Source organism: Gekko japonicus, unplaced genomic scaffold (assembly GCF_001447785.1).
Source record: "Gekko japonicus isolate JY-2015 unplaced genomic scaffold, Gekko_japonicus_V1.1 scaffold2941, whole genome shotgun sequence".
Classification (NCBI taxonomy): domain Eukaryota; kingdom Metazoa; phylum Chordata; class Lepidosauria; order Squamata; family Gekkonidae; genus Gekko; species Gekko japonicus.
This window is the reverse complement of record NW_015170365.1, coordinates 71,470-87,042: the sequence shown is the minus strand read 5'-3', so window position 1 is coordinate 87,042 and position 15,573 is coordinate 71,470. Positions and strand designations below refer to the sequence as shown.

Genomic DNA, 15,573 nt, shown 5'->3' with positions numbered 1-15,573 from the left:
TTGCCCGCGCATTCCCCCACCCTGTGTGGCAGGGACCCGGGTTTACTAGAAAAGAGTTAACTTTTATTGAAGGCTTAAACAACATTGGAGTGATTCAGGCAAACAGATATAATGTTTCTTAACAACTGAACTTTTGATCTCTAACTTGATTCAAAGAGCAAAAACTTTTTACAATAATATCACCTAATGTATTACTATAGAACACAGACTAGGTGTACAAATAGGGATGCCCGCCTCCAAGTGGGTGTAGCAACCCGAGCTGCAGTGTTAGAGGAGTCAAACAATAAATATATACACTGCAAAAATCTTATAATATTCTAAAACATGCAATATCAACAATAATAATCAATTCATTTCAGTATAATAACTACCAGTCAATTTACATTCTTTTCCCCACCAAAGTCAAACCCCAACGGGAGCCTTGAGAAAGACAGGAGCGCTCCATCTATGAACTTCAGCTGCTTAATGTGCCTCTGGTAGGACCAGCAACAAACATCAATTTAACATCAATGTAACCACAAAAGAAAGCTTTCCCCCTTTAGAAGACTTTCAAGCAAGGAGAAGCGGGTGTACAATTCTAGAAACTCCCGTTGGGGTTTGACTTTGGTGGAAAAGAGGATGTGAATTGACTGGTAGTTATTATACTGAAATGAATTGATTATTATTGTTGATATTGCATGTTTTAGAGTATTATAAGATTTTTGCAGTGTATATATTTATTGTTTGAAGCCTCCAAGTGGGGCCTGGGGATCCCTCGCAATTACAGCTCATCTCCAGACTACAGAGATCAGTTCCCCTGGAGAAAACAGGGGAAGGCGGGCTCTATGGCACTCTACCCCGCTGAGGCTACATCCCCAACTCTCCGGGAATTTCCCAACCTGAATCTGGCAACCCTACGCGCCCCCCCCCCCCATCTCCTACCAGTGGCCAGTGGGGATCTGGCAACCCTAGGTTCGGAAAACCTCCAGTAGTAATAAAATGTTATGTATTGTAAAGTGGCAAGATACATAAAGCAAGGTTAGAGGAGAACGGTATAAGCCATTTTGGGTCCCCGTTAGGGAGGAAGGCGGGGCTGCAACGCAGTAAATAAAAATTAAAGATAAGCACTTTATAAAGCAATTTCTTATCAAAATGACACTCTGAAATCAGGAAGTGTGAAAAGGGAAATGAAATAAACATTTTATTTGTAGGCCCTTTGTGGACAGAAAACATAAATGTCTTGAATTTAGAAAGAATTAAAATACAGACCAAAACCTTTCCATATGAGGAAGGATCCCCCCCCCAATTTCCCTTCAAATGCATTTGTGATACAAAATACATCTAATTGCAAGGATATGCATAGGGTTGCCACCCTGCAGGTGGCACCTGGAGATCATCCACAATTGAACTCCAGACAACCAAGTTCAGTTGCTCTGGAGAAAATGGCTGCCTGGGAGGATGGACTCTATGGCACTATACCTTGCTGAGGCCCCTCCCCTCTCCAAAACCCACTCCCCCCACCAATTTCCAAGTATTTCCCCACCTAGAGCTGTTGACCCTATGCTGTAGCTATGACCTTGCCAGTTCTCAAAATGCCTGCAGAGCGTTTTGGTAAATATATATATATATATACACACACACACATATATACATATACATACATATATATACATATATTTATTGTTTGAAGCCTCCAAGTGGGGCCTGGGGATCCCTCGCAATTACAGCTCCTCTCCAGACTACAGAGATCAGTTCCCCTGGAGAAAATATATATATGCCAGTAGAGCAACAGGTCTCTTCCCCTGGAGAAAATATATATATGCCAGTAGAGCAACAGGTCTCTTTGCACCCCACTGCAGCACAAAGTGCCCCCCACATGAGGTGAAAGTAAATCTGCCACAGGGAGGGGGAAATAGACGAAAACCACCCATTCCTAAGTTTACGGTGGCCTACTCCAGGCTGATAAATTCCTGGAAATTTGGGGATGGAGCGTGGGGTGGGAGAGGTTTTGGGAAGAGGATACCTCAGCAGGTATAATTTTACAGCAGAACTTCCATCTGCATAGCAATTATGATTCCGGGAGATCTCCAGGCCCCACCTGGAAGTTGGCAACCTCAGATCCAGCCCGCTTCTCCGCACAACATAGCAACACCAGCATTCGCTTGCCCACATTTAAGATGAGTCTTCTGGCTCCAGCCCATAAAGCGCCTCAGTCGCCCGCATTCAAAATGGCTGCGCACAACCACCGCCCTCCACCCCCCGACGCCGACCCCATTTTTAAGATGGCCGTTTTCCCCTCCACCCTCAGCCCTCGAGGTGGCGCCCCACATGCCTCTCCTCCAATCGCGCCGCGCGCTGGAACCCGGCCCCGCCCACTGCCTCCAAAACGCAGCCAATGGAACCCCGCTCAGCGGCCCCAGCCGGGAAGGGCTTTGTGTCGCCGTGGAACGTTCCAGCCCGCCTCGTCAGGGCGACGCGCCCAGGAACCAATGACGCCCTGGCGCCGAGTGGGAGGGGAGGCGGGGCCGTTCCACGCCGCCATTTTGTGAGTCTATATAACACGTAGCCGTTGGGTCCACTCCTGCTAGTCCAGCGCCTCCACTCAGTTCCCTTCGGGCCGCCTTCGTGTGCAATGGACGGGTGAGGAACGGCGAGGCACCGTCTCGGTCTGAAGGGGAGGTTCGGGGGGAGGGGAAGGATTACCTGGGGGAGGAGAGGAAAGGGGGGGGGCTCACCTGAGCGCGGCCCGAAGGCGTCGCAGTCGCTCTCGGAGCCACTTTTTCCCTCAGAGGACGTGGCCCGTGGTATTTTCCGTCAGGGGTGAAAAAGAACCCGGATGTGTGTGTGTTTTTTAAAAAAAACTGAGGGGGGGGATGGGCCTCGTTTCGTTGTTTTATAACTTTTATTCAGTTCGGTCCTTGTGGTGGAGGAGGGGAGGGAGAAGTTCGGGCCGTTTCTCACGGGTGGGGGAGAGAGTGCGCGCGCGCGAACAGACCGCAGCCCATCCCCCCCCCCTCCATCCCGCCTCAACTTTTCCCGAGGGCCGCTCGCGCTCCTCAACGGGACGTTCTCAACGGCACGCCCACCCCCTCGCTCGCGTCCTCTCACTCTTCTCCCCCCCCCCGCGTTCCAGCAGCGCGCACGCGCTTACCTGGACGGCGCACGCGCACTTGCCTCCCTCCGCTCCACGTTCTCCGGGCGCCCTCTCTCTCTCCCTCTCGGCCCCGCCCACAACATCTCTCCAAAGTTCCGAGCCCCACCTGGACTGGGCATGCGCTCCTCTGGACTCTTTTCCCCCTCCCTTTCCCCATCTTGTCTTCAACTTTTCGACGTGTTCTGCCCTGGTCGGCTTCGGCTTCTCCTGGTCACGCACACCCCTTCCCCCCTTCTCTCCCTCTCCTCCGGATGTGGCCTGAACGGATCCTTTTATCCCCCTTCTCTCCCTCCCCCTTTTAAATACGTTTTAAAAAGGGAAGTTGTGGAGGAGGGAAGTAGGTCTCAGCCTCCCTTCCTGCTTGTCTCGACATGACAGTAGAGGGAGTGTGGGAGAGAAGATGGAGGGGGTAGGAGTTAACTTGCACAGCATCTCTTTCGTACGCCTCTAATGCAGCGTGTACTGGGGTGACTGTGTTTTTTTGCAGCTTTAAATGCAGATAGACCTGTTAGATGCCATAGCCACCTTCTCCATGCACCTGGCCTGATGGGGGGGGGGATAGCATTTCAGTTGCTTCCTTTTCCAGGGAGTAAAGTGGCTTTTGTCTAAACCTGCCTTCTTGATAGAGGCTTTCTCATTTGTGTTTTCCTGTTAATTTGTTACAGGGTTTTTTCAGCCATTAGTTATGTGGAATAGTAAAACGCCCAGTAGCACCTTTAAGGCTAACAAACATTTGGCAAAGAGAGCTGTGTTTCTTGAAAGCTTATGCTACAATAAAGTCTGTTAGTCTTAAAGGTGCTCCTAGGATTTTTACTACTTTGCGGCAACAGACACGGTTAACTCCTCTGGATCTAGAAATGTAGAGATTCATTTTGGTTTTGTTCGATTTCATGGCCTGAGGTTATGCCCAGCACCCTTGGTGATGTGGACAACTTTTTAATCCCATCTGTGGAGAGAGGTTGTTTATCTCCCCCCCCCCCTTTAGCCTTTTAGGGTGCTGCTCATCCTGGTGTAAAATTAACTTTCTCTTCATAAGAGAAGGGGGAGTCTTTATACGTCTGAATGTGTGTAGTTTCTCTTTTTAGCTTTTTTTGGATCTGTGAGGTGGAAATCTTGAACCATTAACCCTGGCTCATTAGTAAAGCCCATGTAGAGGTCTCAGTTAAACTGAAAGGCCTTGTCTGGAAACTTCTGCCAGCATAGACAGTACTGTAGAAAGATAGACTGATGTGTGACTCAGTGTCCGGCAGCTTCAAAATGACTAACATGGGGTATCTGTAGAAGAAAGAGTTAGTAAATTTGGATCTAACTTACAAAGCAAGTGGATAAATAGGGACCTCTTCGGTGGGAAGGTAACAGCATTCCGTGCGCCTCGGCATTTAGTCATGCCGGCCACATGACCACGGAAACGTCTTCGGACAGTGCTGGCTCTTCGGCTTGGAAATGGAGATAAGCACTGCAACCCTAGAGTAGGATTTGACTGGCTTTCGAGCAAGGGGAAACCTTACAAGGCATGTGTTGGAACTTGCTGTCAGTATTCGCTGTTCTTCGCATCTGGTTCACATGGGACCCGGTCACACGGGCCGGATATTGCAGGGGGAGGCGTGGCTAATTGCCCCGGCGCAGTTTGGTCTGCGATTACGCGATCAGATTCGCTGGTGGCACACCACGGATCCTTCCCTCGGCGCCGGCGGGTAAACGAGGGACTGGAGGGGGATGCCGCGCGCTGGCACGATCACACCACAGGCGTCTGGAGGCAGCCCGTGGCAAACATTTACTAGTACTTTGGAGGTATTAGTTTTTTAACGCGCATTGTCGGCGGTAAGCCACGGGTGCGCTCCAAATGTTGGGGTGTGATCGCGCCTGGATAATCCACCCACCATCCGTGCCTCTCCCACGTTGCCGTGTGACCGGGGCCTTAGACTCTGTTGATTTAAGCACCTTGAAGTGGTTGCTAGCCTTTTGCAGGCTGCTTTTGTTGCCTATGGAAAAAGAGATGCCCTTGCAAGAGTTTCTTTTGTTGCTACCATGCTTGTCTCCCATTTGCAAACAAAAACATGTCCAGGGCTGCTTTCCTTCCTCCCTGCCTGCTAGTTACTGGCTGTTTTCCTGCTTTAATTGTGTGCTTCTTGCCCCAGCACAAACTGTTCTTCTGCCAACTTTCTGCATGTCCAGAAAGAAGCTTGTCTTGTCTTTGTGCATGCTGGAAATGCTGGGGGGCATGGGGCAGGGTGCCCTGTTCTGCTGACGCCACTCCTTTCCATGCACCAGGAGAAAATGCTCCCTCCTACACTTTGCATGAGAATCAAGGCTTCCCCTGCAGGCTCAGATGAGTGGAGGCTTGTTACCTGGGTGTGGTGAGCAGTGTGGCCTTATTGTTTTACAAAGAGTCACCTTTAAGGTGACTTTGAGGGCAAAGGAAGGAAGGCAAGGTTATTGTGGTGATGTCCAAAGTGTTCAGAGCTCGTCTCGCTTTTACAAGAACGTAGTGGGGTTGCTTGGTGTGCCTCCTACCTAATGGCTGTTGCCCTGAAGAGCTTCTGCCACAGTATGCCAGTTGGTGTCTGCAGTGTTGTTGTGCTGCCATTTTATGGACCACTTAAGTTTCTCTTTTGAAACTGTGCTACTTTTGTCACCCCATAAAAATTTTATAAGCCTTTAGTCTGAAGCTACAAAGTGAGCTTTCTGTCCCCGGGTGCCAGCATCAAGCTTTTTTTGATCCCAGCCCAGTGCTGAGATAGTTACATTCCAAGGCTCTGACCCCAGAGTTAAAATACCATGGGGTGCCTGGGGCTGTTGCAGCCATGGTGGGCTCCTTCAGTCAGCTTTTCTTTTTAATCTTTCTGCTTAATGAGATTGGTCTCTGTTGGCCTTTCTTGTTACATGTTTGACTGCTTGAAAACATAGCCCATCTATATATGTGGCTTGGTTTGTGATCCTAAACACCCTTGGATGTAAGGCACATTGCAGCCAGTGAGTAGTATTCCTAAGTAAGTGTTCAGTGCCCGGCGCCAGTAACTCCCCTTGCTGGAGGTGCTCAAGTCAAAGGTTGGACATTCATCTGTGGAGCTTGCACTACCTTTTGATTTCCTGGACTGAGTAGGGGGTTGGACTGTATGTCTTCTAAGGAGCTTTAACAAGAAGTGGCTAGACTTCTAATTAACTTGGAACTGTTGACATCAACCTGCTTTCTGTTAAGGACAATGTAACTAGACCCTTATCGGGCTCCCAGTTGCTTCCTAGTTTTTTAGCACACAGTTCTGAGACAGCTCAATTAAATAAACGTTTATAATTCAAGGATACCGTTAGTGACTTGAATTTTTTTTATCACTTACATCTAGATCTGACAAAATTTGCCACGCCATAACATTTAACAAAATCTATACCATTTAAATACCAAACATGTACTTGAAGCTGAAGTTGCTAGGAGTTTTTTTTAATTCAGTAGTTGTTGTCATTGATAATCTAGTTTATGGAAGTGTTCATGTTGCGCTGCTGATCTGAACTGTTGCAAACTAAGGTATTTCCTGCATATAAGTCTGGCCTTAAGACAAATGGTAACCAGACTGAATAATACATTACTGTGGAGAGATCTGGCTTTGCATCTGGGCCTTATGTAAATTACATTGGCTACCCTGTTGGGAGGTGACATAGAGTCTCTTCCTGTCAGGCATCTGACTTGAGTAGATGTAGCTGAGACTTGAGTAGATGTAGCTGACAGTCGGCATAGAGGATTGCTAGCCGGTCCACTACTACCCTTATAAATATTTGGGAGGTTTTGGTAAACTCTAAAAAGCAAGATGTATTTTTAGAAATTATTTTCTAAAACCATCTCTGACCAATTCAGATACACTGAAGCATTCCTGAGCTGAAGCTTTCCTGGATTGTTTTAAAATGGGTGTCCCAAATCAGTTTGCTTGATGTAGAATGTTTCTCGTGTGAGGCCCCCTGAGAAAAACAGGAAGTAGAAGTCATTGCTCACAGGGGGTAACTTTGAGAGCTCTTGAATTTCAAGTGGCCTTGGGAATTTCCTCCCACTGATTATAAGAGGAATAAAATGCTGTTCTGTTTCCCAGCATATGTTTTTAGCCCTTATATAATTTGGACAGTGAAGTGGCTATGTAAAACATCCCTTAGTTGGACTTCTCCACTGATACGCAGATGGGTTTAATTAGTCCACTAGAGCTGGCATTCAGGACCTCAACAAAAACCCATCTGTCTCTGCTGGCAATTGTAAACACCAGTGGGATTGTAAAAATTCTGTGTTCCTTCATTGAGCTTTTTTTAGCAATGGTCTGAGGCAGCAAAAGCGACTTAAAGCTTTCTGGCAGCCGCTCTTAAGGCAGATTGAGCTCCAGCTGTGAACCGCTGGGTTTGTGATGACATGGCAAGAGCTGGTTTTGAGGATGAAAGAAGCAGGCTGTTGGTTGCAAGGAAAATCAGGGAGTTTTGCTATAAGTATAGACGCTCTCTGTATGGGAGGCGCAGGGGTGCAGTGGCAGACACTTGAGTAGAAGATGGAATGGAACTGTTTACAAGGGTGGCATATTACTGGCCTTGATGCAAAGAGTTGTCAGAGCCCCAGATATGTTTTCTGTAGTGACTGGGTATTCAGCCCATTGGCATTGTAGAGCGCTTTGTGAAACCATTGGATTTGTACTGTCCCAGGATTCAAACAGTGGTAAGCCAAAGAGAGGGGCTTAGTTTGGGCCTGCTGCCCTAAGTGGGATTGGGCTGTGCTTATTTGCCAGGGGAATGGGCTGGGAAATTTTCCAAGTCCTATCTTTGTTTCATAAAATTAACAATAATTGCTAATTCAGTATTAGGCATGCTAATACAGTGTTAGACAAGCAGAGTCTCCAAGTTGTGGCTTGGCTCCATCAAAAGTTTTGAAAGACAGGGTTTCTGTCTACAAAGTTCAACGTCTTCACTTTCTCCTCCTGTGAAATGCTGCTCCTGGGGGACAGAGGAGACCCAGGAACATTAAGGGGGATGAGTATGAGGTCTGCAGATGGAGGGAGAATTGGTAAAAATTGCCCTCTTCTTTCTGTGGAAATCCACTGCTGGATCTAAGTCATTCATGTTTTTCAGGTGCTTGTAAGAGTACATGTAGGTAGTAGTCATTGCCAGACTAAGCTCCATGAGACCTGGATTCTAATCCCCACTCTACCATGGAAGTTTACTGGGTGACCTTGGTCCAGTCGGTCACCTGCCACCTAACCCACCTCATAGTGTGACTGTAAGGATAAAATGGAGAAAGATGTTATAAGCTGCCTTGGGTCCCTGTTGGGTAGAAAGCTGGGGTACAAGTGTCTAAATGTTTTATTGGCTTGGTGGGGGAGAGAAACACAATCACAGATACATCAGACCAAATAAAACATCAAGTTGATTGGGTTTGCAGGTTAAATCGAACCCAAAGCTGCCATTGTTAATTACATGTCTCCTGATAAATCTGATGTGAAATTAAAAATTATCAAGGAATGGAAGTGATGCAGCAGAGAGTGACAGGAAGACTGAAGTGCCCCATTACCTCCAAGAAAGAGTTAAATTGAAATAAATGCATGGACAACCACATTCAGGGCATTTTGAGCATAGTTCTTTAGGTATGCTAAAATTACAGGGCAACCCCTTGCAGAGTGACTGGAAGTAAGGTTTCAGGAGAATTGCTGGGTGTTTGCCCCAAAAGACAGATATAATGGCAACTGATAAACTAATACAGCTTTCACAGCAATTTTCACTGCCCTGGACAAGATGGGTACACAAGGCAGATGCACAAGCACTAATTAAGGCAGATATTTTTTCCTACATGCAGTTTTTACTAAAATAATAAAGTAATGGAGCAGTTTGTTCCCTGAAGTGGTTATAAGTTGGGGGGGGGGGCTGGTGGCAGTTTTTACAAACTCTGGTGTGTCTATCAGGTATATTGTTACACTACATGTGGACCCTCTAACTTGGATGTAGATGGAATGCAGCAGGTATAGCATTCTAGGAGGAGCACTGGCTTTTGTGACTTTCTGTCTTACAGGACCCATATGGGCATGTAGGATGGGTAGTTTCTTCTTTATTCATTTTCTTGGGGTCTCCACCACCATTCTGAGCCACACAGTTTTAAATGCCCCTGGCTCATATGATGACTGTACTCGTCTGCCTTTATTTTCCTTTCTGAATATGTGTGCAAACCTCCCTAACTTGGTAATCCTTTTCCTTCCTTTGCAGCATTGTCCAAGATATAACAGTTGGTACAAAGGTAGGCATTTTTCTTTTCTTTGATTGCATGGTATCTAATGTATGTTTCCTGCAGGCCATGAAGTTCTTACTAAAACACAGCTTTTTGTGACATGTGTGCTCTGCCTCATGGATGTGGTGCTGTAATCTGCTGGTGTTCAAACCGTTGGATGGGGACAGTGCTGGGTTTTCTCAAGGAGAAGATCAGTAAAAGCAGGTGAACTTTCCTAAAATTCACTGCAACCAGTTTTCCCCTGCTGTAAGGGTTGGTGTTGGATGTATTCTGGGCCTCCACTTCAGTTATGCAGGAACTGTGCACGCTCTAGCTAACTTCCCAAAATATATAGGTCTTTGACAGGTAAGCTATCGAACGAGTTTCCTCAAAAATTGGGGTTGTAATCCAAAACTGTATCTAAGCAGACTATAACGGGCGGGGGGGAGGTGAGAGAAATCTAGATAATCCAATTTGGGGTTACTCAGTTCCTTAACATACAGCCTTTGTGTTGGGGGAAAAAATTTAAATGCCTTTTCCTCTTGAAGTACTATAAAACATGAACTTTAGTACTGGTAGTTTTAGCCCCACCCTAATATAAAGTGCTGATGGGGAAGTCTCCTTATCTACAGGAATGGCAACTAGAGACGAGTGTTTGTGGGGCAAAAGCTTATGCCTGCAAACTTCAAGGACCTTGAAGAATGGGTGGTCTTAATTGTGCAGATGCAATTTAAAATGCAAGAGCTTTGTATCTGCCAGTGTGAAGATGACTAGTGTCCTCTGCTGAAAAGGTGGTGGTCTTCTACGCTTCTGTGTTCTCCATCCTGGTACAGGAGCCATCTGCTGGTGCCTAGGACTTGCATATATTTTTCTTGCTCTGCCCTTCCTGAGAACGATCCAAGAAAAGAACACTGTAAAATTGTTTTTCCTGGCAAACATTGACCTTGGAAAAAGCTGTTCAGCAGCTTGGTCTGAACTCTCACATACCGCAATGGCTGCAGGTGGCACGGGCTTTGTAATGTGCTTCATTGTGCTCGCTTCACAAGTCCCTTTAACAGGCGATGCGCTTCGCCTGGCTGGCTAGACCTGGTTTTGTGGGGGAGGCCAGGATCTTTGCTATGGGAACAGCAATTATGGCTTTGGGCGCTGGCCAAGAATGCAGCGAGGAAATTCCAGCTCTCGTTTACAGCTCCAGTTCAAAGGCTGCAACAAGCTGGCTCTTGGTGGGCCTGTGGTAGCAGGCTTGGCTCCATATGCAAGCCACATGTGCTGACACACAAAAGAATATTGAGGAACCCTCTGTCAGAACCCACAGCCAACAACGAAGTACACACATTTAGGAACGGTAATACTTTTATTGCAGATCTATAGGCATGGTGAACAAAGGCAGTAACATAAGCACTGTTAAGAATGGCGGCTGCCCCATGAGCATAATAGGATATAGGGTATTCGTATGCATCCCCCAGAGCACTGGCCTATTAGGCACTCTCCCGCGCGTGGGATAAAGCTTGGAGACTGTTGGGTAGCTAAAGCTGAGAACCAACACTCTCCCACGGCACCTAGGAAAAACCCAGACAATACAACTCCCTCCTGCACATCTGTATAGATAAGCATTTCGGCGCAAGGCAGAACAAGCACAAAAAGGAATGCAGTAGCAATTAACTAGACACAGACCGAGCTCCCCAACCCCCATGGCAGCGTAGCTGACACCCTCGAGCAGTTGGGAAAATGTGGGGAACACATAGGGCATGTGACTAGCATTATCTGATGTGTAAGGGAAGCTCAGTCTCTTCTCTGCGTGGCAAAAGGGCCCTTTTGTGGTTTTTGAATGTGTCAAAATCACTGCTTGAAGTGCTGGGGCTATTTCTTTATCTGCCCTTGCAGTGACTTGAGTTGGTAGAGTCTTGGAGTGGCAGGCTAGATAGTCTTACCTCAGATGGCAAGTGGTGTGGTGACACTTCAGAAGACTGCCTTGGTTTAAAAAGGAAGTTCTGCAGGTTGAAGTCTGGTAGCACGCAGCCTGCAGTGCTGCCACATCTCCCTAAAACACTGGTTATACTTGACGAAGGGGCTTTGTGTGTGAGGGAGCACTCAAATGGTAGTCCTTCATCTACAGTCTGACGCAATACAATCCATGCTGCTGCCTCCTTCTGTTGTGTAGATTATGCCCCAAGCTACATGGCTGCTCTTAGGCTACCATTTAGCCTCTACCAACTATTTCTAGGCACTTTCGGTATGTTGGGCATGGTGTGATAATTTTGGTTTCATCAGTTTAAAAAGGGAGTGGATCAGCATCAGCAGTCAACAGTTGGGCGAGGGTAAACAATTAAGGTTAAGGCTCAGCTATACAGAAGTATCTCTGGTTGGGGTGAGGCCTGGTTGGGAAGGGGAGCCGTGTTCATCTGCCGTAGCAAAACGAAATTCGAATAAAGCCTGAAAAAGCTGTTTATTTCAATACTTGCTTTCCACAGCCCACTTCATCAGATAGACCTGATTCAGAAATGTGCACCTGGAGGAAGGGGCCATGGCTCAGTGATGAAGGGGGCTCACCTACTTCATAAACAAAAGTTTATAGGGTCAGTCCCTTCAACCAATCTTAAGGAGTGTTGGAAAAAGTTCTCTGCCTGAGGCCTTGATGAGGGCGCTGTCAGAGTAGAAAATATTCTCAGGACAAACGGATGGTCTGACTCTCTCAAGCAGCATGCTTTATTTATGTACAAGTAGTTACTCAGCTTGTTTTGTATGGGGTTGCAGCTCCTGAAAAGATTCTGCTTTTCAGTTTGAGTGTGCTCCTGTATTGGAGCTGGTCCTGGATGAATATCCAGGTAGTGGGTTGCTGTGTGTCCCATGTTTTACCAGGAAAGGCTCATTTGGTAGCAGTGCCTTGTTCTAGGCAGGAAGGATCTTGCCAGGTTTACTTGTTGGACTGCCATAATGGGCTGGGCGGGGGGGCTGACCTTAAAGTATATGGAAACAATATGTTGGATCCCATGGAAGATTTCTGGGAACAGAAGAGTGGGACAATTTTTGTTGGTTCCCTCCAGCTGTAGACCTCTGACCCTCAGGAGCGGGGGGGGGTAGTCTCCTATCCACTGGGAGCAGAATTTCAGGGGCCTTTGTGGCTGCACTGGAAGACAAGGAAGTCATGCTCTGCAGATGGAAATACCTTCTGTCTATGGAAATTACTGGTGGAGCCACGCCTTCACCTGTTCTGGAATGTAGCTGCTGGACATGGTGAGCAAAGGCAGTTCAAAGCCACATGGCTCACATTGCGTCAGGTAGTGAGCAACTGCACTGGTTTCCATGGACAAGTCATGTTCTGTTTTTGACCTTTAAAGCACTCAGCTCTTTGTCACTAGCTGCTTCAAAGGACTGATCTCTTCCTCCCTTGAATTTGCACAACAAAATAGGTCATGTTGGAGATCATATCTCCTTTGCCCCCCTTTCTGAAATAGGCATGTGAGAGGACTTTCTTGGAGGTAACACTGAGGTTATGGAACGTCTCCCAAGAGAAACTTGTCATGTTACCTTCACTGGTGTTTAGAAGGCAGGTGAAAATTGCTCTTTCCAGAGAGCATTGAGGATATTTAGATAAGGCCCTCTGGGTTTATTTGATGGTTGGTTCTGTTCTGAAATTGATTTTGGTGATGCATTTTGTCTTGATTTTTGGCATGCATTTTGTAACTTTGATTGCTTTATGGGTATTAATTGGGTCAAGAAGCTGAGTATAAATAATTATTTAGTTCTAGCAGTAAGCTTGTGAGGGCAGCCTTTGTAGCTCTGCTGGTCCTGTGGAACAGGTGACCATAATTTTAGACCAACTAGTTGCTAAAATGCTGGTGAGCAAAGACATTTCCATGCTTGCTTTGGTTGAAGGTGATGCTTTTTCCTTGGGAGAACCAGTGGCTCATTCTTGTCTGCAGTCTTTCTACATCAAGATGGAGTAAGTAGTTAAATTCGTTTAAATAGGCCATGTGGGTAAAGCTTCAAGTTACATAAAGGCCCTTCAGTGCCAGGGTGGTAAATGTAAATCAGATGGCCTTGCTTAGAAGTAAGCAGAATCAGCTTGCTCTTGGGATTGTCTAGTACAATTTAGTTCTCATATGGTGGCTCTGAAAAGCATGGGTGGTTTGCTCCATTTAGAAAAAAACTTGCTTCCTTTTTAGACTGCAAAAGCGTCAGACCCAAGTCCAGTTACACTCAACAACTCTCTTGGCAGTGATAAGTTTATTGAGTTATATGTAAGATCCAGAAAGTCACCATGCCAGAACTGAGGAGTTTTGGCGGGCACAAGATTAATATGGATAATTCAAAGAAAAGCCCCTTTCCCCCAAGCTTATCAAATTCTGGCACTACTAGTTTGAAGAAATGTGATGAATAATGCTCTTTCAAGGGCTTTTTAAAGCTAAAGAGACCAATTGCCGCCCTGAGCCGTATGGATAGGGCGGGGTATAAGTCCCAAAAATAAATAAATAAAATAAATAACTTGGAATTGCTGTTTATGGAGTAAACTCTGATATTCCCGCCCTGATCGAATCTGCTCCATGGTACTCACTGATCTGCTTTGTCTAAGGTGTAGAAGCAGTAATAGCTGAAACCTCTTGGGAGGTGTTGAGGCCAGTGTTCCCTCTAAGCTGAGTTAGTGTGAGCTAGCTCACAGTTTTTTAGCCTCTGGCTCACACATTTTTATCTTAGCTCAGGAAGGATGGCTCCAGAGCAAACTAACTTAGGCAGTAGCCAAATTACCCGCTCACAATTTTAATGCCAGTAGCTCACAGAGTAGAATTTTTGCTCACAAGACTCCACAGCTTAGAGGGAACATTGGTTGAGGCATGGCATAGCTTTTCTGGGGAAGACAAGTTTGTAGAGTAAAATGTGAGACTGTATGGCAGAAGCCAGTCTGGGGGCACAACGTATGTGCTGGGGGTCAGGTCACACATTTACTCTGCCAACATGCTCCAAGCTGGCTGATGCTGCTTCTCAGTGTGGATCCGTTTGATTCAACACTGTAGGTACTCTGCAGATAGGTAATTCTAATGTCCGTACCCTATAATAAGCCCTTCCACATCATGGACTATAAATGAAAATAATAATGGGTCTATGGAACCTGCTGACCTGTGGGGAGAGGAGAGTTCTTAGTGCTGTGCCTGAAGCAGAGCTTCCCTTTCATTTACTATTTTGCCAGATTTACCCAGCGCCACAGTCTCTGCGGGGACTGTTGACTGCTTTCAACAGTGTCTGAAAGGCATTTACTAAACTTGGGTATACAGACTGTATCCAGAATTAGCCTGAAGACTCTACCGTCCACATTTTAAACTGAACTTAAAAGTCATACTCCAAAACTCAAGACCCTTAACTGAAGTTTTAAGTCTGAGAACTTTGTAAAAAGTTCCATCATTGTAAACGCAGTCAGCAGTTTGCTTGGGGGGGTGGAGCACATATCCTACCAGACAAGAATGACTGCATTGCTTTGGCTGCTTTGAGCTCAGGAATTCCAGGCTGTTCAACAATAGCCACACCCATTAGATCTTCTCTAAGGGCAGGCATATTTCATGGCTTGTCTTCATAACAGATGCAAGTAGTCTGGATGGGGGCTGGAGAAGAGGACAGAGCAGGATTTTGTTTTTGTTTTTTCGTCAAGCATGGATAAAATGTGAAAAATCTCTGCTCTGTTTCAGGCAGCTTTGCTCTGCTCCCCTATACACTGCCCAAATGGATTGCAGAGGGGTGTTAAACTGGCAAGAGTTCTTACTCTGAAGTTTGGCCTGGTGAAATTATTTGAAGCCAGAGCCATGAATGGCTTCTGCAGCATAACAGCTGGGGGAGTCTGGTGCATTATACACTCTGAAGTATAGCATTTCAACTAACTGGAGAAGTGTAAAGAGTGAGATTTTTTATCAGATTGGGTTGGACGGAGAGGTTCAAAACAGAAGCAACCAGGCTCTGTTAATAAGTCGCTGTTTGACATTTTGGAAATCTGGGACACGATAACAATAGAAGTGGGCAGTGAATAAGGAACATCTTTTCTGATTTCCTTAAAACCAGCAGTTATACTCACCACTGGGAGTTGAGAAAAATGCTTCAAATTCTTCACATTTTTAGGGGCCATGGGTTTCTTAGACTGTGACCATACTTGCATTACTGTGGACTCTGCTAAGTAACCCTGGGGGTTGTAGCTCCCAAAGGATGCTGAGTATGTTTTTGGAAGTTCCCAACATAATTC

The 15,573-nt window shown here is 46.2% G+C and overlaps 1 protein-coding gene across 1 annotated transcript in view; it reads left to right on the top strand.

The window, feature by feature from the left end:
- Window positions 1-2,542: 2,542 nt before the first annotated feature.
- Window positions 2,543-15,573, top strand: part of PTBP1 (polypyrimidine tract binding protein 1) — a 39,084-nt gene continuing 26,053 nt past the window's right edge. The window contains exons 1-2 of the mRNA XM_015418232.1: window positions 2,543-2,619; window positions 9,350-9,380. Of these exons, the coding sequence (XP_015273718.1) occupies window positions 2,612-2,619; window positions 9,350-9,380 (39 nt within the window). The 5' untranslated portion in view covers window positions 2,543-2,611. The remainder of the gene's footprint in view (window positions 2,620-9,349; window positions 9,381-15,573) is intronic.